The 25,044-nt window shown below is 41.4% G+C and overlaps 3 protein-coding genes, 1 non-coding gene and 1 pseudogene across 4 annotated transcripts; 3 read left to right on the top strand and 2 right to left on the bottom strand.

The window, feature by feature from the left end:
* Positions 1–344: 344 nt before the first annotated feature.
* LOC147927453 (small nucleolar RNA R71) lies at positions 345–451 on the bottom strand. The gene has a single exon (XR_015583091.1). It is a non-coding gene; the product is annotated as a small nucleolar RNA R71 (small nucleolar RNA).
* Positions 452–7,929: 7,478 nt separating this feature from the next.
* On the top strand, positions 7,930–9,826 carry LOC104747774 (putative galacturonosyltransferase 10). Its single transcript, XM_010469464.3, has 2 exons — positions 7,930–8,080; positions 8,191–9,826. Exons 1-2 carry the CDS (start codon positions 7,931–7,933, stop codon positions 9,646–9,648), a joined length of 1,608 nt encoding a protein of 535 aa, XP_010467766.1. The 5' UTR covers position 7,930; the 3' UTR covers positions 9,649–9,826.
* Positions 9,827–10,021: 195 nt separating this feature from the next.
* Positions 10,022–11,903, top strand: LOC104748895 (QWRF motif-containing protein 3-like). The gene is made up of 7 exons (XM_019236482.2): positions 10,022–10,088; positions 10,185–10,958; positions 11,031–11,150; positions 11,238–11,354; positions 11,457–11,546; positions 11,629–11,742; positions 11,819–11,903. Exons 1-7 carry the CDS (start codon positions 10,032–10,034, stop codon positions 11,888–11,890), a joined length of 1,344 nt encoding a protein of 447 aa, XP_019092027.2. The 5' UTR covers positions 10,022–10,031; the 3' UTR covers positions 11,891–11,903.
* A 271-nt stretch (positions 11,904–12,174) lies between these two features.
* LOC104748896 (uncharacterized) lies at positions 12,175–13,368 on the bottom strand. Its single transcript, XM_010470475.1, has 3 exons — positions 12,532–13,368; positions 12,369–12,463; positions 12,175–12,289 (listed from the first exon to the last, which is right to left on the bottom strand). The coding sequence occupies exons 1-3, from the start codon at positions 13,366–13,368 to the stop codon at positions 12,175–12,177; spliced, it is 1,047 nt and encodes a 348-aa protein (XP_010468777.1).
* A 785-nt stretch (positions 13,369–14,153) lies between these two features.
* Positions 14,154–17,335, top strand: LOC147927452 (uncharacterized; annotated as a pseudogene).
* Positions 17,336–25,044: the final 7,709 nt, after the last annotated feature.

The raw sequence follows: 25,044 nt of genomic DNA, 5'->3' as shown, positions 1-25,044 counted from the left end.
ATACTCCATCTACTAACACTCAAAGGAATGGCATTGTGCCAGCAGCTATGCAGAACAAAAATTTTGAGATCAAGAGTAGTCTCATCCAGATGATACAGAGCAATAAGTTTCATGGACTGCCAATGGAGGACCCATTGGATCATCTGGATGAATTTGATAGGCTCTGTAGCCTCACTAAGATCAATGGAGTCAGTGAAGATGGATTCAAGCTCAAACGTTTCCCATTTTCTTTGGGAGACAAAGTACACATCTAGGAGAAATCACTCCCTAAGGAGTCCATCACCACTTGGGAAGCGTGCAAGAAGGCATTCCTAGCCAAATTCTTCTCCAACTCTAGAACCGCAAGGCTGCGAAATGACATTTCCGGCTTTGTACAGAAGAACAGTGAAACGTTCAATGAAGCTTGGGAACGTTTCAAGGGATACACTACTCGATGTCCACATCACGGCTTCAGTAATGCTTCATTGCTGAGCACACTTTACAGAGGAGTGGTCCCCAAGATACGGATGTTGCTGGACACCGCAAGTCATGGTAACTTCCTCAACAAGGATGTCGATGAAGGTTGGGACCTAGTTGAGAACTTGGCTCAATATGATGGCAACTACAATGAGGAATATGATCGCTCTATGCGATCAACAGAAGAGGAAGATGCCAAGTACAAGAGGGACATGAAAGCACTCAATGAAAAGCTCAATCAACTCCTCAACCAGCAGAAGCATGTTCATGCTATATCAGAGGAAGAGCAGTTTCTACAACAAGATGGGGAGACTATGCAGCTAGAGGATGTTAACTACATCAACAACCAAGGAGGTTACAACAGAGGGTACAACAACTTCAAGCCGAATCCAAATCTGTCTTATCGGAACCCAAATGTTGCGAATCCTCTGGACCAAACTTACCCATCTGCAGTTCAAGGGAACCAGGTCCAACATAAGCCTTTTGTCCAGTACAACCAAGGTTATGTACCTAAACAGCAGTACTCAGGAACCTACAACCAACCACCTGGATTCCAACAACAATAGGGTCCACCAAACCAATCACAAGAAGCTGAGTTAAGCGGTCTCATTCAGCAAATGATTCAGAATCAGGCTACAACTTCTGTAGACATCGCGAAACAGTTTGCGGAGATGAGCAAAAAGATCGACTCAGGATACAATGATCTCAATGCCAAGTACGAATCACTCAACACAAAAGTTGGATACCTGGAAGGCCACCACAACAACCAACCAGCCCCAAAGATCAACCAACTCCCAGGTAAGGCTGTTCAAAACCCCAAGGATTTTGCCACTGCTCAAGCCATCTTCCTTGATGATGACTATGAGGATTACCTCATTGGGGACAGTGATGATCAAGATGGGGAGGATGTGAACACCCAATGAAAAATGAGACCAAGAACTATATATCCGAGTATGAACCCGAGCCTTCACCCGAAGAGACTGATCGAGTTGATGATCGAGCACTGGTTCGAGAATCAAAAACTGAAGAACAACCCGAAGTGGAACCCGATGACCTACACGATGGTGTTAATCGGATGATGCATCGAGTAGATGTTGAAGAGAGAGGTCAGCCTCAACCACCTGCACCAGTAGAAGCGGAGCTAGAGGAAAGGTTCAATGCTGCACTTGACATCCAGCTGGAGGATCTTGCAGAGCAAATGGCTAAGCGTAAAGCTCCACCACCTAAGCTTTTGCCCCCACACGAGCTTCAGAAGGAAGCTGCCAAGGAAGCAGCTCGACTGGAAAATGAGGTTAAGGAAGCTGTCAAGGAGATCAGTTTTGAGATTCTGAGAAGTGGAGTATGCTTGGATCATGATTTGCGGATTGAGGAAAAACTTGAAGACCCTGACTCTTTCACTTTGACGTGTTCGATAGGACTTTGGATCTTCAAGAACTGTTTGTGTGACCTTGGAGCTTCAGTTAGCATTATACTGCTGTCAGTTGCCAACAAGATGAGATTCACTGATTTTAAACCAAGTAAATTGTATTTGGTTCTGGCTGATAGAACAGTGAGGCATCCGATTGGTATCCTGGAAAATCTGCCTCTCAGGATTGGAAGATTGGAAGTGCCTACCGACTTCATGATACTCGATATGGACAAGGAACCAGATGATCCACTGATTCTAGGGAGACCATTCTTGGCAACAGTTGGTGTTGTTATCGAGGTGAGGCAAGGCAAGATCAGAATAGAACATGGTGATCATTTCAAGATGGAGTTTGATGCGAAGAAAGGGATTAAGAGGCCAACCATTGATGGTCAAGCTTTCTCTACAAAGACCAAGCAAAGGAAGGTGCAACATCTTGAAGAGGTCAACACCACATTTGCCTTAGAACTTGGACAAAACCTTGAAAATTTGTTGAGCCAGCCTACTGCAGTGGAGAGGATTCCATAACCTCTTCCACATGGACCCCATGCTTAAGGAGCATGAAGAGTCAAGCTTAGTGACTTTAAACAAGCTCACTTGGGAGGAAGTCCCAAAGGTATCTTTTAAATTTTAGTTTATTTGTTTTATTTATTTTTCTCTTTTCGCAATTTTCTAAAAAAAAAAAAAGAAAAAAAAATGGAAAATTGAAAAGAGGAAAATTGGGGAATCCGAGGATCAACCCGACACCGTACTCGACGCGCTTGATCGTGTCCCTGCTCGGGTAGCGAGTGAAGTCCGAATTCCACAAGGAAGCCCACTCTCGGTGAAGCCCACCAACCAAAACCCTACTCTATTTAAGGGTGTCGAACCCTTCTCCCTCATTATCACCGATAAGTTCTCTAAACCCTAAAGTTCTTTTAGCTTCCATACTTTCTATTATTCTCTCTCAAACTCGAGCTTTATTCAATTTCTTTGGGACTAACCCTATTAATCTCGAGACTTAGCCTTTTTCTTCTCAAGGAATCAAACATGGAGCCAATCGCCAAAACTTACCAAAGGAAGGGAAGAAGATCGACCTCCGCCGCTGCTACAACCAGAGATAATGCCGCCGAAGTTCGTGAGTCTCAAGGGAGAGGAAACGTTCCACATTCCTAACCGTTGGCTGGACGTTTTGCCTCCCCAACCCGATCTACCACACGATCCGATACTCGAGTAACCGATCGAGTAGGCCCCCGAGTTCGCTCACCGAGTCCAATGGCGAGTGCTGTTCGCCGTTCTCCTCGACGTAGAGACCTGTCTACGTCCGAAAAGACCTTTACCGACCCTATGGAGGTCGATTTTGATGCTGGAGGAGAAGAGCAAGGGGAGATCCAAACCTCTCGATCAAGGAGCAGAGCCGCGGTTGCAAGGGGGAAGAGACCGGCTTCAGAGAAGGCTGAGAGGATAGTTAAGAGAGCTGTTGAGGAAGAGGATCAACACGCCGAGGAGGAGGACCGAGAGAGAGAAGAGGAGCAGAGAGAGAGGACCCGCCAAGCCTCGCGGAGGCTGAAGCAGAAGGAAGTAGACAGTCCGGCGAGACTATTCAAAGTCTTCAAGAAGATGAGCTTCGTTGGTACCCGATACCCTCACCGCAAGACCATGAAGATGTTGGGCATTGCAAGGGATGTCGAGTTTCTGTTCGACATGTGCCACCTGGGCCAGATGATGCGAGCCCACCTCAAAGCATATGAGGAGGAGACGGTCCATTTCCTTTCGACCTTGAAGCTGCACTATTTCAAGGACCACCCGACCCTACTACCCGATGGGGGGATCGGGTTCATCACCTTCTCCGTGAGGAACAAGGACTACCGACTCAGTTTCAAAGAGATGGAGAAGCTGTATGGCTTCAAAACTGGTAATAGAGAAGGGATGGAGGTTACCAAGGAGGAAATGAGGTCCTTATGGTTGACAATAGGAGACAAGAACCCCGACAAGTCCACAAGCTCCAAATCCTCTCAAATAAGGAGCCCTGTCTTGAGGTATTTTCACAAGTCCCTCGCATGCACTCTTTTTGCTAGAAAAGAGACTGGCAATGTGAACGACCATGAGCTCCAGCTGTTAGATATTGCACTGTGTGGAGTTTTGGATAGCGCTAGGGATGGAAAACCTCTAGTAGGAGATGTAGCTGATACTAGTATGGTGTTTGTTTTACTCGATCAATTCCTCTACCTGAAATCGTGGGCCGTGAAAAGAACAGAAGGAGGCGGAGAGATCTCTATTGGGGGACTAGTCACACCAATCCTAGTGGCATGCGATGTGCCCTTAAAGGGAATTGAGCACGAACCAAGATGGCTGGATGCGGATTACCTCATGCTGGCGAGATTTTTGGCCTATGAGAGGCCTAATGACATGATGCTGTTCAAGTTTGTCCATCCAACCGCCGGAGCTGCTCAAATGATCCTGCCTAATGTCATATGCACCAAGGTTCGGCTGGGAAACAACATTGACTTCGCACCACCGTTGGAAGAGCTATACAACCCGGAGGAGGAGTTCGAAGCTGAGAAGAGAGAGGAGACCGGGCAGAGACAAGGAGATAGCTCGGAGGAATCCGATTTTGAGGAGTATGTGTGCTCTCAAAAACAACTGGTTGGTGTGAGGGAAGCTCACAAGAGGATCGGTTGGCTGAACAGGATGAACAAGTTCTTGGCGAAGAAGGTAAAAGACCTTGCTGGTTCGGTGAAGACAATGGGAGGTCAAATCAAGGAGTTGCAAGACAAGGCAAGTTGTGCCTCAGCTCCTACCTCGGCACAAGCAGCAGTTTGGATGGGGAGAAGCGGACCGCTAGGAGGAACTCGAGGACTACCACCTCCGGAACCTCAAAGAGCATCATCATACGAGCCCCAAGCTGAGGAGAACATCACCCGACCAGAAGCATCGAGGAGAAGCCATTCTGTCGCTTACCCGACGCCCAACCCGATGGGATACACGATGAACTATCCGATGCACCCGTCGAGCATCCAATCGGGTGATTATGCTGGTATTTTCCCTCCGCCCTACCAGATGACATTCACGATGCCATACACGATGCACCCTGCCAGTGGATACACGGGTGATCATTCTGGACCTCTTCCGCCATTTTCGTCATACTACCGATGCCCTACACGATGAGCTATGCGATCCCACCCTCGATCAACCCCTCGGATGCTGGTCCGAGTAAGTCGTCTGTGCGCATTTCTGAGCTCTCTGACGAGCAAACACCGGCACCTGCTGAAGCCGGCGACGACCCTGGCTACACGTTGGCGAGTATGGAGGCTGCTGCAACCTCCTTCTTCTCCAACCCATGAGGTACCAATTTCATCCAACACTTGTATATACCATTGCATTTAGTTTAATTCATTTTGTGTGATTCTTAGATTCTTTTCCAACTTTTATTTACACAGGGACTGTGTAATTTAAGTTTGGGGGAGGGTCCTAGAATGTATTAAACATTGTGTTTTATTTTCTTATTTTTATTATTTCAAAATTTTTGCATGCTAGTTTTATTCATTTGAGTCTGCATCTATGTGCATTAAAAAAACCAAAAAATTTGAAAAATTTTGAAAAAAAAAAACAATAATCATAAAAAAAAAAAAGAGTGTTCATGTAGTTGCATTTACATACTAGGATTGAGACTAGTTTGTTTCATATAGGATTGTTGCATATGCATCTTAGGGGACAATGATTAAAACCACCTTGTTTAAAATCAAACCTTAGGATTGAAGCTATAGCCCTTAGTCACAGTTCATTGTTGCTAGATCAATCTTTGGAAAAAAATGAAAAATCTTTGCTTAGACCCTTTGTGTCGTTTGAATGCTTCCTCCACTTGCTTGAACATTAGAACATCTCAATATTACTGGATTTAATTTGAACTTTAATTGTCTTGCTTATGGAACTTGAATACTTGTTCATGGTAACTCTAAACTCGGGTTAACACTCCACTTTTTACCAACCTTTTCGTTTAACCCGATTCATTTGTCCTACCCATGAACTCAAACCTTTCTTTCAAACCTTGTTGTGAATTGTTGAGTGAGGCCTCTTTCATTGTGCTATAGGTTGTGAAACCTTGAGAGTATTAAGAACGACAAAGAACTGCCTCTTGATTTAGCTAAGTTAGAATTTGAACTAGCTAATAGATTCGGTTTTGAAACATAGGTGGTTAGAATGTTTATTTGGGGTTGGGTTGTGGAATTAAAAAAAAAAGAAAAGAGAAAGTCCCTAAGGTTAGAATCAATTAGCTCTAAGTCTCTAAGTAAAAAAAAAATTAAAAAAAAAGAGAAAACAGAAAAGATCTTGCTATAGTCTCCTAGAAAGAAAGAAAGAAAAGAATATATTTATATTAGGAGTTTAGTAAAGAAAGAAAAAAAAAGAGATAGAGCTAGAAATTTAAAGTCTAAAGGTCTAAACCTCAGGGAGTAAAAAAGAGTTAAAATCAAGGATGTGGGTAGTTTGATTCTAAGGGGTTTTAAAAAAAAAAAAAAAGAGAAAGTGGATGAGAAAAGGGTAGATCATCAAGAGTTAAACTTTGTATGCCCAAATTGTTCTCAGTCTTAGATAGTTTTCATAACTGTCTAGCATTCCATCATTTGAGAGAAAACCACCCAAAGAATTTGTTTGAAACCACCTTACTAAAAAGCCTTACCCTTGAAACCGATTGAGCTTGATTCACCTTCCATTTGCAAGAATTCGTCAAACACTTAATTGAATGTGAAAGAGATGTTCTTTATCTTTAGTTGGAGGTTGAGCTAGTGATAGACTCCTAAAGAGGAATCTGCTCCCAAGAACACACTTCGCAAGGTCTTGAAGGTGAATGGACGGAATGATGAAGATGAATGGGTTGAAGATGCAATAGATCGATCAAATGGAAGGTGAAGGGGTGGTTTATGCAGCGGATCAAAAAAGATGGAATGGTGAAATTGATGCAGCGGATGAAAAGGGGGATTGAAGTGAACTTCCAAGAGAGATGAAAATCTCTTGGACTTCAGGCTCGAATTCAACTTAGATATTACACACTAAGAAGAAGACAAGTTGAGAAGATATTACACACTTCTCAGATCAAACAAGTAAAAAGAAGTTTTTGATTAAAATGTTTGATGAAAAACAAAGAAGAGATACATTGTCTTTATATAGAAGAAGGGGGGGACGAGATAGAGAAGAGAAAACCCTAGACAACCTTGCAAGTTCAAGTTCAAGCTCATGCAAGATGTCTAGGAAATGACAAAACAATAAATGCAAAGTTTGAATGAGAAAGAGATAGAAAATGGGCCAAGGCCTTTGTGGGGAACCTTGGTCCACGACTTGGGCTGGTAAAGGGGGCTTGAAAATGTTACTTAGGCCTCATTAAAAACCTTGTCAAGAAAACTCAATGGGACAAAACTTGACCAAAGGGAAAAAGAGCACCAAAGCAACACTTTATCCTTTACCGAGCACCAACATGCATGAATATTATCATAAATACTCTGTGAAGCGATTCGCTTATCTACACAAGCAAAAAAACTATCACAATCAACATACAAAACAAACAAGACAATGCGTAACTCCACGACCTTGCATCGACCTACGCATGCCTTGCGACCAATGCACCATCGTTGCATCCAACCGATGCACTCTTTGCATCGTTGATGCAGTCGCGCGACACATCACTAAACAATATCTAAACTCACAAAAAATCTCCTAATAAAACTCCTACCACGATCCGAACCACAAATCTTCACTTGTAGGCAAAATCTTTTAAGAAAATGCACAAAAAACTCCAAAAACTCTTAAAAACGGAATCTTTCTTTTTCTTTTCTCTCTTTCACCACCAAAAAGGACCAAACACGGCCAAGGACGTCGAAGAAGCAAAAATAAAAGGAGGGTAAATATGTCTTTTTGCAGCGAAGCGAAAGAAAATGGTCGTCGGTCGGTCGGTGGAATTAATTTTTTTTTTTTTTGGTTAGCTTCTCTCGACCCAAAAAAAAAAAAAAAAAAAGGAATCCCCAGATCCCGAATACGAGTTCTTCATTCGATTTATAAAGATATATCTGGGTTTTACATAGAGCGTAGTATAATAGTATGAGGAGGCGAGGAGATAGTTTCAGGAGAGCTGGCCGTCGGAAGATCTCGAATGTAGTCTGGTGGGTACTCTCTGCTTTTGTCCTCTTGCTCTTCTTCCTCCTTGTCTCCAAAGCTCGTCATATTGAACCCAGACCCTCCATTCCCAAGGTACCACCCTCTTCTTTCCTTTTTGTTTGTTTGTTTGTTTGTTTCTGTGGATTTCATTCAATTCGGCCTCAAAACCTTTTTTTTTTTTTTGTTGATATATTGGGATGCAGCGACGGTACCGTAATGACAAATTTGTAGAGGGTATGAACATGACTGAGGAAATGTTGAGTCCTACTTCGGTTGCTCGTCAAGTTAATGACCAGATCGCTCTTGCTAAAGCCTTCGTTGTCATTGCTAAAGAAAGTAAGAATCTTCAGTTTGCTTGGGACTTGAGTGCTCAGATCCGTAACTCTCAGCTGCTCTTGTCCACTGCTGCTACTAGGAGAAGTCCCTTGACTGTCTTGGAGTCCGAGCCTACTATTCGTGACATGGCTCTTCTCTTATACCAAGCCCAGCAGCTGCTTCACTACGATAGTGCCACTATGATTATGAGGCTCAAGGCCTCCATTCAGTCTCTTGAAGAGCAGATGAGTTCCCTTGCCGACAAGAGTTCCAAGTACGGACAGATTGCTGCCGAGGAAGTGCCCAAGAGTCTCTACTGTCTTGGTGTTCGTCTCACTACCGAATGGTTTCAGAACCTACAGAGAAAGGAGAGAAGCCTCAGGGCTGCTGATTCCAACAAGCTCACCGATAACACCCTCTACCATTTCTGTGTCTTCTCCGACAACATCATTGCTACCTCCGTTGTGGTTAACTCCACTGCTCTCAATTCCAAGGCCCCTGAGAAAGTCGTGTTTCATCTTGTCACCAACGAGATCAACTACGCTGCAATGAAGGCTTGGTTCGCCATGAGCATGGACAACCTCAGAGGAGTCACCGTGGAGGTTCAGAAATTCGAGGATTTCTCTTGGCTCAATGCTTCCTATGTCCCTGTCCTCAAGCAGCTCCAAGACTCTGATACGCAGAGCTACTACTTCTCTGGGCACAACGACGATGGTCGCACGCCAATCAAGTTCAGAAACCCCAAGTATCTTTCCATGCTCAACCATCTTAGGTTCTACATCCCGCAAGTGTTTCCTGCGCTCAAGAAGGTGGTCTTTCTTGATGATGATGTTGTTGTTCAGAAGGATCTTTCCGCTCTCTTTTCCATCGATTTAAACAAAAATGTCAACGGGGCTGTTGAGACCTGCATGGAGACCTTCCACCGCTACCACAAGTACTTGAACTATTCCCATCCCCTCATCCGCTCTCACTTTGATCCAGATGCGTGTGGGTGGGCTTTTGGGATGAACGTCTTTGATTTAGTTGAATGGAGGAAGAGAAATGTGACCGGCATTTACCACTACTGGCAAGAAAAGAATGTGGACCGCACCCTATGGAAACTTGGCACCCTACCTCCAGGGCTTCTCACCTTTTACGGCTTAACAGAGGCACTCGAGACGTCCTGGCATATCCTGGGATTAGGATACACCAATGTCGATGCTCGTGTCATAGACAAAGGAGCTGTTCTTCACTTCAATGGCAACTTAAAGCCGTGGTTGAAGATCGGCTTAGAAAAGTTCAAACCACTGTGGGAGAGATACGTTGATTACAGTCACCCTTTTATGCAACAATGCAATTTCCATTGATTCCCTAGGGTCTTTAGTTTTTTTTTTTACTTCCACTTCTTCTTAGTCAGCTATATATACTCTTCCACTTTTGGTTACAGAGAGACACACTTGCTAAAAGAGTTTTCTATGCTCTAGCACCATCACTTACTGTATCTTGTGAATGTGATATTCAAATTCAATGAAGCATCATCAGCTATTCACTCATTTTCTCATATTATTATCATTTTTTTTTGCTTCAAACTTCAACTGATTAACCCTATAGTGTTGGCAACCAACTCGTCTATTGAGCCGCAACTTTGAAAATCCTGTTTCTTTTTTTTAAGTTCAAAAAGATTCTATGTATCTTCTTTAAAAAAAAGTTGAAAAGCGTTCTTCTCTCTCACTCAGGAAGCAGAGTAACAATGAAGGGCTGTGAGCATGAACAGCAACTCAAAGCAAGAAGAGGAAAGTCCCGCGAGGTTAGTTCACGTTTTCTCTCCTCTCCGTCCGCGTCTTCTTCTTCTCCCAACCGCAGAAACTCCACTTCTAATTCATCTACCAAGAGAGATGATCAGAACAACAACGGTATGAAAAAGCATGATAGGATGTCAATTGGCACACAAGTTTGTCTCGGGTTACCAAACCAAAGTAGCATAGAAGTTGACACAAAAGAAAACCGTAGGTCTTCACCGTGGATCGATGATGAGGGCAGCGTCATACTCCCTGGCAGATTCTCCGTTGATGGATGTGCATTGTACAGAGCATCATCAACGACGAATTCATGCTCTCTACTATATGAGTCCTTAAACGATGAATCAGATTCAGAGTTGAGCGATGTATCCTATTCTTCAAGTGTTAGTACTAACCGTTCGTCCCGGAACCATAAACCTGGTATCAAGGTCTCTTCTAAATATCTGCGTGATTTAACAGCTAGACCAAGCAAAGAGAACAACAATGAGACCAAACAAAGGTCACAAGAAGTTTTGCAGAGAGCCAATAGCTTTAGGGGCATTGAGAATAGGATGAAGAGGAATAATTCAGTGGCAAGATACGGAAGTTCCATGTCTCAGTGGGCGCTTTCACCAGGAAGGTCATTAGACATTCAGGCAGTGACAGTTCCAAGTTCAAAACTTAAGCCTCCGAGAGGCAAAGGCGTGGGTAAACTAATCAACCTTGGCTTCGATTTCTTTAGGAGCAAGAACAAGTCTTCACCACTAAAACCAAAGACCTGTGACGCTGTCGCAGAATCTGTTCATCAGCTGAAGCTTATGAATAACCGGTTGGTTCAGTGGAGGTTTGTCAATGCTAGAGCCTGTGCTGCAAACAATAGCGTAGCCTCCCAAGAAAAGGTAATGTTTTTCTACTCCATGCAGCAATATACAGTCATCATCACCTCTACTCCATGGTTTTCTTCATTGCAGAACCAGCTTCTCTGTGCGTGGGATGCTCTGACCAAGTTAAAACATTTGGTTCTGCAAGAGAGAATCAAACTGCAGAAGAAAAACCTGGAGATGAAGCTGAATTATGTGCTGCTTTCTCAAGTACGTATCCAACTCCATTTACTTTAAAATCCAAGCCATGAGGGGTAAGCAAGCTTAAATCGGATTGATACAATATATATGAAACAGGTTAAGCATCTTGAAGCTTGGGAGGACATGGAAAGAGAACACATTTCAGCTCTCTCTATGACTAGAGAATCCCTGCATTCTGTTCTTTCCAGGCTTCCCCTCAAACAAGGTGCAAAGGTAAATCAAGATTCAAAATCATGTTCCTCTGGTATGTTTTGAACTCCAAAACAAGTTTGTTTATTGTCTCTTTTCTTTTCCAACAACCCCTGCGGTTTTCAGATGAACATTGAATCAGCTGTAACTATGTTTAAGACCGCAGAAACAGTCACTGATGCTATCATTTCAACTTTAAATAGTTATGCTCCCACGGTAAGTTTTTGCGGCTCTGCGGAGAAGTGTGACATGATTCAATAGTATCTAACCAGTGTAATAAACTAAAATTTCTCATTAGCAGATGGAGGGTGGTATTGTTCCACTGGCCTCCCAACTTGCGGAAGTGGCTGCACAGGAGAAACTGATGCTGGAGCAATGCCATGATCTTATGAGAATGATTTCCGAGTTAGAGGTACAAAAAACTGTGTTGAACATTTGAAGACCTGATCTGATTTTCTGTTTTTGATCGTGTTTTGGGATGTATGCAGATGCAGGAGAGGAGCTTGAAGTGCTGCTTCATGATTCAACACAAGCAGACTTTTGATACAGAATTTGGGTAGTAGACCATGTCAAAGCTTTGCGTCTCTGTTTGTTTTTTTTTTCTTTTTCAAATTTTTAAAGCAAAAGTAATTTGTATCGGTGACGTCATTTAGACTGAATCAAATCACATTAACCAACATGTATAATATGATTAATTAGGAAATCCAAAGAACTTTGGATTTTTAATTTATTAAGATGGTAACCTCAACGAACACACCATGCAAGAGAGACAAATAATAATAATAAAAAGTCCCAAAACAAAACTTTTATTATAATGTAGTCAATAGAAGAAGTAAGATAATCATCAGTTTGCCTTAAGCTGCTTCATGTGGCAGCATCCGCTAACACTGTTGTAGTCACTGGGACTCAATTTGCTAAGCTTCCCAAGTTTTGTTTCATAGTTTTGGATCAAGTCAAACCTATATATATAATTGCAAGAAGAGAAGCCATTCAAAAACTATGCTCAGGAAATAAAAATATAAAAGACTAGAAACTAACCAGTAGGCTAAGCACTGGAATGGAGAGAATCGGTCGTAAAATGATTGTGCTGCTTTCTCAAGCGTCTCTTTCGAACACTCCTCGTTTTCATGCACCTGCAAACATTAAATGACACAAATTAAAATTAGATTAGTGATAAATGTAAAGGGAGTTAAGTATATACCTCACGTAAGAGTCTTAAGGTTTCGGTATCAGATGGAACAAGATGGTAATAACCCATACACATAAGCACTGTAGCACTAGCAAAAGGACCAAAGCCCTTTAACTTTTTCAGTTTCCCAACCACTTCATCCACTTCCATCTCTCCCTTTTCCATCTTTTCAAGATTCAGTGAACCATTTTCAACCTTCTTTGCTAAGTTTACTATTTGATTTGCTCTATATCCAAGTTTACAGTGCTCATTTATCACATCTTTATCAAGGCTTGCTATTTCCTTGGCACTCGGGAAGTTTCCATTAGCTGCCATCCAGGGTTTTGGGTTTAGTTTTCTCTTTTTTGATACGCTAAGAGGCCTAACTGTGCCGTCAGCTAGCTTTGATTGCAATTTGCAGAGACGAGAAGCCATGAGTAGTGTCTTACCCCAATCGGAATTACACAACAAAATAGATTTGACCATATCTTCAAAGAGAGACGGAGAGCGGAAAATCCTACCGAAACCACTCTTCCTTGCGGCCTCATGGACTTGTTGAAACTCAACCATGTCACGTTCGTCCTTGTCTGACAACCTCAGCATCCTCGCCACTTGTTGCAAGATGAGTGCTTCGTCCACTCTCGAAACATTATTGATGCCGTGGACTTGGATTACAAGAAATGAGAGTCCGGAGGGATGAGAAATGGTCACATCCGTGGAAGAAGAATCCGAAAGGGTTAACGGTCGATGTAGTGACTTTGATGAAGGGTTCCACACGTTTGGAGCCATCATGAAGAAACCATGGTTACACACTGCTTTCTCCATATCGAATGTTTCTTTCATCTCTCCAAGATGTAATCTCAAATTCATTTCTTTTGATCTCCTTTTTTTTATTTTTACTTTCCTGGCTCAAAACACCATTACTCACTATCTTTATTATATAAACCCTAAGATATCACAGGGTGTTGTTTCCTCCAGTTTCCATAGGTTTCATCTTTTGTTAAATAATGTTTTCTTTAATTAGTCGACAAAACCTTTAATGGATTATCGTTTAAACAAACTAACCATAATTAAAATGTATAAAATTTTAAAATTTCTAAAATTTAACCTTTATATTTAAAAATTTTTTTATACGGAAAATATCTAAGAAGATCAATTTAAATTTAACATCCCAAAATTTAGTACCTAACATACAACTATAAATATATTCAAATCCTAAATACATTTAATGTTTATTATTCGGATTATGAAGAAAAGAACTAACTAATCATCCTAATAATTAGCACTTGACATAACAACTTGAAAATTAAATGAATAATTTGATTTTGATATATTTGGGAACAATCAATACAATAAAAGTAGAATGTGTTTCTCTCCAGTATTGACACCTCAGCTTTTTAGTTAAAAGAGGAGTTGACACATCAGTTAAAATATTTAACCAATAAAATTATAACATTAATACACATAATTTTTTTGTTCGCCTACATGGACACATAATTGATGAGATAACCCAATTGCCAAGATATCTAACGTGGACAGACAGAGTCGGCGCTACGTTTTTTCACGGGAATTTTGCCAGACATGCCATTATTTAATTAAAAATTTTATGCAATGCCACATTTTACAAACATATAAGAAAATACCAAAACTCGTAAATGTGGCATGGTGTCCTTTGGCCAATTTGCCCTCAGCGCAACAATGAAGAAAAAGATGGCGGGAAAGTCTTGTGCTTTTTTGTACGTTTTGGCAGATATGACACTGACAGGCATTTAATGTGGACAATAGGGGTGTCTGTTGGAATGTGAGAGACAAAATCATTTTTTATTTTTTAGATCTGAAAATTGGTTTTTGTTACGGTGGTGGGGCGGAAAGGAAACGGAGTGAGGTTGGTGGACAAAATTAAGACACAAAACGGGAGACATTGTTTACAGGTAATGTCTGGCCGCCACTAATGGTGTTGGTTGGAGAGTTAATTTTGTTTGAAGAACAAGTTTTGAGCAATTAATGCTTTATGGTCTAGATATAAAAGGGGAAAAATTCAAACTTTATTGTGTTTGTAGGTTTGTGAACGCAAAAATGGACAAAGAAGTGAATCTGATAAGCAGTGGACAACTCAACAGGGAACGGAAGAGGACAAGAGAGAAGGAAGAATTGGTGGACAAGGCGACGAAAGCGTTGATGGGCAAGAGGACTAAATTCAGTGGACAAAGGTCGTCGTCAGAGGGGGTGGACAATTTACCAGAGTCAAGTGGGGTGGACAAAAATAATTTCACTTCAGTACACAACATGGTGGACTCGTCTATGATGGACAACATCACTCTGAGTGTGGTGGACGAGACATCGACGATAGAGAAGGAGATCAGTTCAGATAATTCTCAGAAACAGACCAATTTACCAGAATCGTCTGTGATGGACAACAATACTCGGAGTGTGGTAGACGAGACTTCCACGATAGTTAAGGAGGTCAGTTTGGATAATTCTCAGAAGTCGACCAATTCACATATTGTTGAGAAAAACATGTCCTCCATTGGTCACAATTTGCAAGAAGTGTTGTTAGCCGAACATGATCCAAGTGAAGAGGAAGATGAAGAGGAAGATTATGATTTTGATGAGTGGACAGATAGAATTAACAATGATTATCCATTAGATTGAGATCCTTACAAAGGTGTGGGAGGGTGGAATACGGATAGTGGAAATAGGGTCGGTGAACTTGTTGATGAAGGCCTTGGTGCTGCTATTACAGTTGTACCATTAAATGATGATTTACCAGTGGCACCATTAGGGGATGATCTACAAGTTAGTGATGATGCAGTCGTCGAGACTTTAGGTGTCAATGAGGACTCCGATTTCATGGTACGGGCAGGTGTGATAGATGGAGAAGACCCATTATTGTTGGCAGATGCACCATCATTCCATGATAATATGCGCGGTGCACCAAGCGTAGAGAGGAATATGGACCTGAAAAGAGGAACTGATTTCATTTATGTTGGCCGTGTATTTGCTAATAAGATGGAACTACGGAAGACTTTGTCTGTTCATGCTTTGAGAAGGCTTTTCACATTCAGAATTTGGAAGTCTGACAAAGGGAGAGTCATTGCTACTTGCGTAAATAAGAAGTGTGGTTGGAGGATCTATGCTACTACACACCCAAATTCTGAAAATTTGGAAATTAAAACTATTTTGTTGAAACACAATTGTGATGTTTCATGCAGGTCTAGATATGGTGAGAAGGCCTCAGCTCAGATACTAGCCGAGTTATTGCAGTGTAAATTTTCCAACGGGAAGAAAGGGCCTAGGGCTTGTGAATTGCCTAGTATGGTTTTGGAAGAGCTAAACATTACTATTACTTACATGAAAGCATGGAACGCCAAGGAACTGGCTATTGAGGCTGCACGTGGGAATGAGGAAGACAATTATCGTTTTTTGGCAACTTATTTCCATTTGGTGAAGAAAACCAATCCGGGAACAATAAGCGACATGCACACAACCGTTGAGAAGGAGACGGGTAAACCATTGTTCAAATATCTCTTCTTTGCTTTTGGGGCTTCCATCGCCGGCTATAAGTACTTGCGAAAGGTTATAGTGATAGATGGCACTACAATGAAAGGAAAGTATAAAGGGTGTTTGGTTGCAGCTAGTGGACAAGACGGGAATATGCAGATTTATCCTCTTGGATTTGGTGTAGTTGAGAAAGAGAATGATGCTGGTTGGGCATGGTTTTTTAGGAATCTGCAAAAGTTTTTCCCTGACGAGGAAATCCTTGTGTTTGTTTCTGACAGACATCCGGCTATTTACTCTGCTCTTGCGAAGGTTTACCCACTTGCGCACCATGCTACCTGTATTGTCCATCTATTTAGGAACGTGAAACATAACTTTGGTTGCGAAGGTCTAGCTGGAACAGTTTCTAAAGCTGCACGAGCCTATACCATTGGGGATTTTAGGTATTGGTGGAGAGAAATAGAGCATTGTGATCAAAGGTGTGCGGATTATCTGACAGAAATAGGTTTTCCTCATTGGACACTTTCACACTTCCCCGGAAATAGGTACAATATAATGAGTAGCAACATCTCAGAGTCACTCAATGCAGCAATGAAAAAGGCTGTTGAATATTCGATTATGTCAATGGTTGGATTCATTAGGGCGATGCTGATGAGGTGGTTTTGGTGTAAGAGGACATTAGCCGGCAAAAAAAATAGTAAGTGTACTCCCGAAATAGAGGATTTGTTAATAGACCATCTCAAAGAGTCAAAAGATTGTGGTGTGTTATGAGTTAATAACTGGATTTACCAAGTTAACGATGGGAATAGTTGTGTTTTCACGGTTGATTTGGAGAGAAAAACATGCACATTTAGGGTTTTTGATGTTCTCAAAATTCCATGCTGTCATGCTTTGTCTGCATGTCGTGTAAGGCAGGTGGACGAATACTCACTTGTTGATGAGTGCTACTTTGTTAGAGCATGGATGAAAAAGTATGAAGACCTCATAATGCCGGTCCCAAATGAGAAAGATGAAGATATTCCAGCGGAGGTGGCAGATGGTGATGTTAATCCACCGCGAACAGCTCGGGGTGGTGGCAGGCCAAGGAAAGTTCGTATACCTTCGAAGGGAGAAGTGCATCACGTAAGTATACATAATTATACTTAATTATATAATTACATCACAATTTCCCATTAATGATTCATGTGGAAATTTAGTAACATTTAAATGTGTATGTACTTTAAAACAGAAAAAGGGTGACCAAGTGTGGAAGATGCTTTGGACGTGGGCACAACAGGAAGACATGCTCTGTGTTGATATAATAGTAGTTCTTATCGTTACAGCGTTTTTTGAAACTTAGTAGTGGATTGTCGAAAGGAACCCACTATTTTTTGGTATGGGTAATATGTTGTCTACGGTAGTAGACAACACATGCCGCGTACGGTATTTGTCCTCTATATTATCTTTGGTTTATGTTAACGTTGTCCTCCAGATTTATGTTTTTCTGGTGGACAACTGACCCCCTATAATATTGTCCTTTAATTCGTTTTGTCCTTTTACGAAACTTGCTAGACGTGAATGTCGAATATATCCTATTTAGAGTTGTCCTTTAATTCATTTATTTGTCCTCAATCTCATATTCCACAGTTGTCTACTTTGTCCTCCACTGCTGTTGGTGTTTTGATCGACAACATGTAAAGGAGTCCAGTGGACAACATATAACGGATTTACTGTTCTACTTTGTCCTCCATAAAGTTCACTATGGACTACCACGTTTTTGGGATTGGTAGACAACATCTTAAGAAACTTTGTGGACAATACGTTTAACTTCAAAGACTGTTGTCTACAATATTTTAGTCTTTTACAAGCACAGACATACCATAATACAACGAAGACAACATTTAACGACAATTAGGGTTCGTCGAGGATAGTGGATCCCTAGTGAAAATAGGGTCAACCAACGAATTAGATCTAGACTGACGTCCTATTTAAAAGCAGAATAAATCATTGTAACGAGGACGGCAAAGGCGAGGAAAGAAATGGCAACGTATAAGAGATCTGTGGGACATTTACTGCAACCGGACAATCTAGTTGAGGATTGTTGATTACTGTAATTGGCTAGCAACTCATCCCTTAGCTTCGTATATCCATCATAGCTTGCACGAACATGTTGATGGAGTTCCCTCAGTTCTTGGCGCTGGAATTTTAGTTCAGGCCACATCTGAGAGGGTTCAACGGTCTCACCATCAGGTCCGCGAGTGAGGTAAGCAATTCTGTCCTCTTGGTCTAGGCTTTTCATCTGGAGATCATGAATTTCATCGAGCACAGCTTTGTCCCAAGACTTTAGTAGATGAAGACCACCTTCCTAGCCAACAGTATTGAAAGAAGAACAATTATAAAAATGAAATGGGCCCACAAGGGGATCTTATAGGGAGAAGATGAGTTTGGGAGGCTTACAAACTTATTTTGACAGTTGTAGAACATCCGACCGCCACTAGAAGCCAGATCTGGTTCAAGATACATCGCCCCACCACAATGGCATTTCTTTGGGATGCCAAACTTACCGTTTCTACGGTCACGGGAATTGATGGACAAGGCAGCTGAGGGAGATGATGAAGATGGTTGACTGTAGCTATATTGCCCCATCTTGGTTAGATACAAAATTAGGTTAAGGTGGAAAGAGTGTGGGCAGACAATGGGAGTCGTATCATTTTAATGGGGGGGTAAAGGTCCACTGTATGCTTTATCTGACAACACGCAAGTTGCATATGATGATGGAGCATATCAGTAGATACTAATTTTTTTTTTTTAAAAAACTTCAACAAAGATACATAAGGACAAGATTGGCTAAAGCATAGTAGACAAGATTGGGTAAAGCATACGGTGGACAAGAGTGGCTATAACATAGTAGACAAGATTGGGTAAAGCATACGGTCGAAAAGATTGGGTAAAACATTAGATCAACATAGTAGACAAGATTGGCTAAAACTTAGTAGATGGACAACATTCATAAGGTCAACAATAATCATTTAGAGAAAACAATCAGTAGAGAAGATTGTAGTAGACAAGATTGTAATAAACCATCTAATGGAGGACATTATAAAACAATCATCTAGGGTATCAAGAACAAATTTTTTAATCTTTGGCAGCGTCACCAGGTGTAGCATGCGGGGCACCTCTTCTCCTCGGAACATTTTTGGCAGACATCAGGGAAGATCGGTATTTTTCTTTCCAATTTTAACAACGCTGGACGTCGATAGTTGTTTTCTCCCCCACCAATGGCGACGATATCATAAAAAACCATTTGTGCAACTACATCGACCTCATTCTCGTCCGTGAATGCACTCCTGAATTTTGTCATCAGGCCAATACCCTCCTCTGTTTCTCCAACACATAACATCAAAATCGTTAGAGTAAAAGTTGTTGTTGATGATGGGTGCCATTTACCGAAAAGGGAGCTCCACTTGTAAGCAAGCATGGGAATGGCCTCACGATACTCTCCATATCTCGCTACTAATATAACGGCCTCTAGATACAGTAGCTGGGTTTCTTGCTCGAACGGTGCGCATGAAGAATGGTCGGAATAAAGATCCGTTATTTACAACCGTGGGATTTATGGATATTAGGAGAATTGACGCCTCCCGCAAAACGTAATTGTCAAAAGCAAGACTCATACCAACGGGTCCGGCAGCAATAAGAGGCCCAAGGAACTGAAATCTAGACTTAGCGACAAGGCTAACAATGTACAATATAAGATGTTGTGGGAGAGAAAGGAGGTTGGCCATGTTTAATGTTGTACTTCAAGAAAGAACGAGGACTTCCCTTTTAAAGGAAGGCATTTACGAATGTAGCGTAAGTTGGTATGCTGATGGTTGATTATGTAGGTGAAATATTTATTAAGTGTTATGTGTAACTAGTAAATCTGACAAATTATAATTTTTAAAACATTCAATGCTGGTGGGTTGAATGTTACAAAAATTGTCAATCAAAGTTGCCAAATATTAATTTTCTTGTTAAACTATATTAAGATCAAACCAAATATAACCATTCACAAAGATCAAATACTCAAAGATTAGTCATAAAAATCAAACTAATTCTCTAATACAATACAGTTAGATGAGAAACTATTGGGATTGAGTTTGTCCATCCGATATTGTTTTACGTTGTCTACCAATATTAATTTTCTTGTGCAACCATCACTATTGTAGTCACTCAGTATCTATTAATGAAGGGTTGGTTGGTGTGTTGGTGGTCGATTATGGCAACTATTAATGCAGTGAAGGTTTGCTTGGTTGTGTTGTCTATCAAGAGTAGTTGTCCGCCATTAATTTTTTTTTTTTTTTTGTCCATCGTGTAGGAAGTCTCCAAACTATCGTTATAAGTTAAGCAATAGTCATAAAACAGTACCGATACATAGTTCATCAACAAAGAAAAAGAAATAAAACCAAATTGTATCAGGAACTAACTTAGAGAGAGTACAAATTCCTCGTAGACAACTATGACGAAGCGCATCCTCAACTCGTCTACCTTGTCCTCTGTTAGTCCATCCAGACTCAGACCTTGAGCGTGTAGTTCTATGAACTTGCATGTCAGAGGCCCACAGTCGCCCGTCCGGTCGTTCTGGTAAACATCAACAAGCCTCTCAAACGTGAATGCGTTAGGGATAGTGCAATCAACTGCATCCATATCTACAAACTGCTTAATTATCAAAGGGAGCATGGCAAGCAGGGGTTTCAACAGCCGCGGCAATCTCTTGGAGTCATTGTTCACGATGAGGGGATCTAGGATGTATATGTGTCCTAACTTTAATTTAATAACAGCAGCAACCCAATGATGCTTCCCCCAGTTCAATGGTACATACACAGTATCAATGTCGGTATACCATCCCAATTTGGCAGAATGGCTAGGGACTACTCCTTTGACATAGTTCTTGATCAAACTGTTCCATTTGAATGATGCCTTCTTCTTCGTCTTTAGAAACCGTCCATAATCTTCAGCAACTCTCTGCGTAAACCATGTATCCAATACACTGATCCTATCCTGTAAGAAAAACTCACCCAATCTCCTCCACAATATGCTAAGCATTGCTTCCATATGCTGTGTAAAAAGTATAATTAGTGAAAGGGATAGATATTTCTCATCGATAAATAGACAGAGAATGTACTGATTTCAAAAAATTCCCTCTTCTCACGGTGTCTGTCAATGACATACTCTCTGTTAAGCAATATGTAAAAAGTGTCAGAAACGTTGATGTTAGAAATAATATTTTATAACGTTTAGTAAACTTACTTTTTCCTATAAGACTCCAGCTTTGTTAAGAACTTTGCTCTCAGTGACGCGGACACAGGCCGGAAAGGCATGTATACATGGACTACAGATTCTATTTCAGATGCCTTCCTTTTTTTAGTAGAGGATGAACACTTCCCAAACCTTTTAGGCTTTGTCCTTAACCTCTTCGTAGGGATTTGGGGCAATTGAGTTTGATTATCTGTAGTGGATTGAGAGCGTTTCTTTGTAGAAGTTGGGGTAGTTTCCTGTCCATGATATATAAAATTGATACACATTTTACCTAATACTTAACGAAACAATGACAGTTACACAACTTACTTCGACAGTGGTTGAGTTATTCCCGGCTTCTCTAACAGATTCAGCATCTTGATTTCGTCCATCATATACTACAAGCTGTTTTCCACCATCATCCTCCACAGTTTGGTGATCGCTTTCGACGAAAACATCCCCATCTTCCTCTACTTCCTCTTCCTCATCATTGCCTTCTTCCTACGCATCCTACTCGTCTCCTACTTCCTACGCATCCTGCTCGTCTCCTTCTTCCTGCGCATCCTGCTCGTCTCCTTCTTTGTCCCCTTCATCGTCGTCCCTAACATCATCCACTCCATCATCGGCCTCTCTATCATTAACCCCATCCTCCTCCTCCTTCACCCCAGACTCGTCCTCCTCCTCCTTATCCACACAATCTTCGGATTCAGTAGCAACATCAACTACATCATTCGTGACACCAATATCTTCTTCAGATTCACTACCACTATCAACCTGAGCCCCGTCATGGGATTCACTCTCATTCCCATCTTCCTCATTACCTGATGTCTTTCCAGTAGCAGAGACATCTTCACACCCACCCTGAAAATTTGAACACGAAAATTATTAAAGTTTCACTTTCCAGCTTTCTTTATGAAACCGGAAAAAGTAGTCAACGAATACCTGATCCGCGGCAGTAGAGTTATTTTTGGTGAGAATCTCTGGAATACCAGGCATAAAGGTGGACCATGCTTTATTATCCCGCAAATCAGTGGGCTGTCTAGAGCCGGTAGCACCAATACACCAAGATGACTTGTTGATCTCCTGCAACAAATCTAAGTGCTTTATACTCCTATCAAACAATCCTTTCTCTCGCAGAGTTTTGAGAACATCATCAACAATCTCGTCTCTCATTGCAGCCCTCTCTACAGACAACATTAACCCTATCTTCGATGTATGTTCAATTATTCTCCGTCTACTTCATTAAGCAAGGCTTGAGGAGTTAGACAATCAGCATGAAACACCGTTTCCTCCCTAACGGAACTCCTACCTTTTATGGTAGTTTTTTTCTTCTCAAGAGATTCTGCTTTCACTTGTACCTTCGGTTTGCGTTTTGTAGGTGGTTTCTTTGGTTTGACTGCTTCTTTCTTCAGATTTTCCTTAATAGCCACTGCTGTTATTAGTGGTAGATGTCCGAAACCACCATGCCAGTCTTCTTTTTTTGAAAATATGACCTTCTTTAAGCTTTTCACAGATGTAATCCACTCCCACATCATGCGTCTCATCCTCACCCCAGGAGTAGTCTTGGATGTCTGCATCATCATCACCGTGTAAAATGCTCTCAATATCAACCTACGAAATCGATTGCCAACATGTTACAAAACGGATATATGTCTTTGATAACAAAACAAAGCTTAACACGACTTCAGCATACAGAACTTACCTCCGGGTGTAGCTCTGTTTCCAGGATGTTTGGATTGTGAAAGGTTTTAAGTTTAGTCAAATGGAGCACAGATCGATCAGTAAATGTTTGCTCATCCATGACATCAGGAAGGTATTGCTCTAATTGGGGAATGGCATGGAGAATAAGACGCTGGAAAGCAAGTGTGAAGCCGTGTGTTGCTGTATGGGACTGATTTAGTTTCTCAGCAAGCTTGTGTAAAGTTTCTACTTTCTGACCGACTTTGACCATCTCTAACGTCTTAAGAAATGACATCCGCCCCCAAGGATATTTAACAAATGCGTCGGCATCTTTCACCGTCTCTACAACTCTCATCGAGGCTCTCACATTAGAAGAGTCGCAGACTAAAATACCTTTGACTATGACAATAAGTGCCAAACGTAGCCTTCTAACGGCGTCCATTCTTTTTGATTTTGGTAACCTCTTGTCAAGCTTCAACAGATTAACAATATATTGTATGCTGTATGACTTCTTACGTCCAATAAGAGTGTGATAGTACGGCCCTTGACCTTCGCCAGGATTCTGCAACTTAGAAAGAGTTTCTTCAGAAGGGAATTGACCGCAATTCAGTCCCGTAATGATTCCAAACTCTCTCAAAGAAAACCGTATGGGATGACCACCAAAGACAAACCACAACTCTCTTTTCTTCTTCGTTCCGAGAGAGCGACAGAGAAACTGGTGGACGAGTTTGCCAGATAGCGAGCTCTTCCTAACTGGGAGTTCAAACAATCGCCCAAAGCATGATTCTTTTAACCACTTAAACTCATCATAACCATCTAATACTTCAACAATATCCAGCAGATACTCCGTCTTAGAGTAGGAATTGATACGACCTTTCACAGGATATCGATCTGTGGAGAATAGCCTAGGAGGTAGGCGAGCCGATTGAGAAGCATGGTGTTGATGTAGTTAATCAGAGTGGTCCACATTAGATGGCCTGTTCATCATACATACATCAAAGTTTTAAAACAAGTAAATTACTATGACATAGCAACATATACTAAGTATGAGTAGGACACATTCTGAGTAGGGCACATTTAAAAAAAACTCGTACAATGGGCATTACAAGAGAAGGGTAAATTAAAGAACAAGTTTATCTTTCACGACAAACTTACCAATGGACATTATAATTTTTTTGAAAACATTTAGGCAATGGACATGTAATATGAATGGACAGGAAATTGTTCAACTATTAGTAGAAGGTTAACTTGTCTACTACGGTGGACAACTTAGCAATGAACATTACAGATTTTTGGAAAACATTTAAGCAATGGAGAAGTTAGCAATGGACAAGTAATATGAATGGATAGGAAATTGTTCGGCTAAGTAGAAGGTTATGTTTTCTACAATGGTGGACAAGTTATAACAATCTTTTAGGAAAAACTTACCAGTGGACATAACAAATTTTATGAAAACATAAAAGCAAGGGACAAGTAACATGAATGGACAGGAAATTATTCGGCTAAGTAGAAGGTTCTATTGTTTACTATGGTGGACAACTTATAGAGATAGACATAAAAGACTTACGCTGACCGACTGTTGAACTTTGGAACTTTCGGAATTGTTGCACTTCCAAGTGTCTCGCGGTTGTCGACCGTGGGTGTGGTACGAATGGTCCCAGATCTAGAAAATAAACTTTTTTAAAATTGGAAAAAAATTTTGATTTACGGAAATGGTAAATTAGCCTGTAAATGGAAGGTTAACAAACCGAAGTGGTGGCCTGTGGTGGGTCTCTAAGTTGGTTCCTTCGTTGTCACCCACCCGCGCAGTACACAGTGCGGATTTGCGGTTAAGGGTAACCGTATCTTCAGATTGGGTTGTTGCCATTTCACCGGCACCGGACTCGCGAATTGGGGGGTTGCCAGGAATTCTGGGTTCTGGATTGCTTCTCCCGGGATCACCAGTTGGGGATGACTTGGACGGGTTTGAAACTTTGTTGTCTATACTATACGAGTCGACATTGATCTGGAAGTCGGCGGGATCGTCGGCGGGCATGTTTCGGGATTGAACAGTAAACCCTTATCGAAGAAGAAGTTATGGAGAGTGGAGAGAAAGAGAAGAAAGAAGCGGAG

Source organism: Camelina sativa, chromosome 15, assembly GCF_030686135.1.
Source record: "Camelina sativa cultivar CO46 ecotype springtype chromosome 15, ASM3068613v1".
Classification (NCBI taxonomy): Eukaryota; Viridiplantae; Streptophyta; class Magnoliopsida; order Brassicales; family Brassicaceae; genus Camelina; species Camelina sativa.
This window is presented reverse-complemented; position numbering and strand designations above follow the sequence as displayed.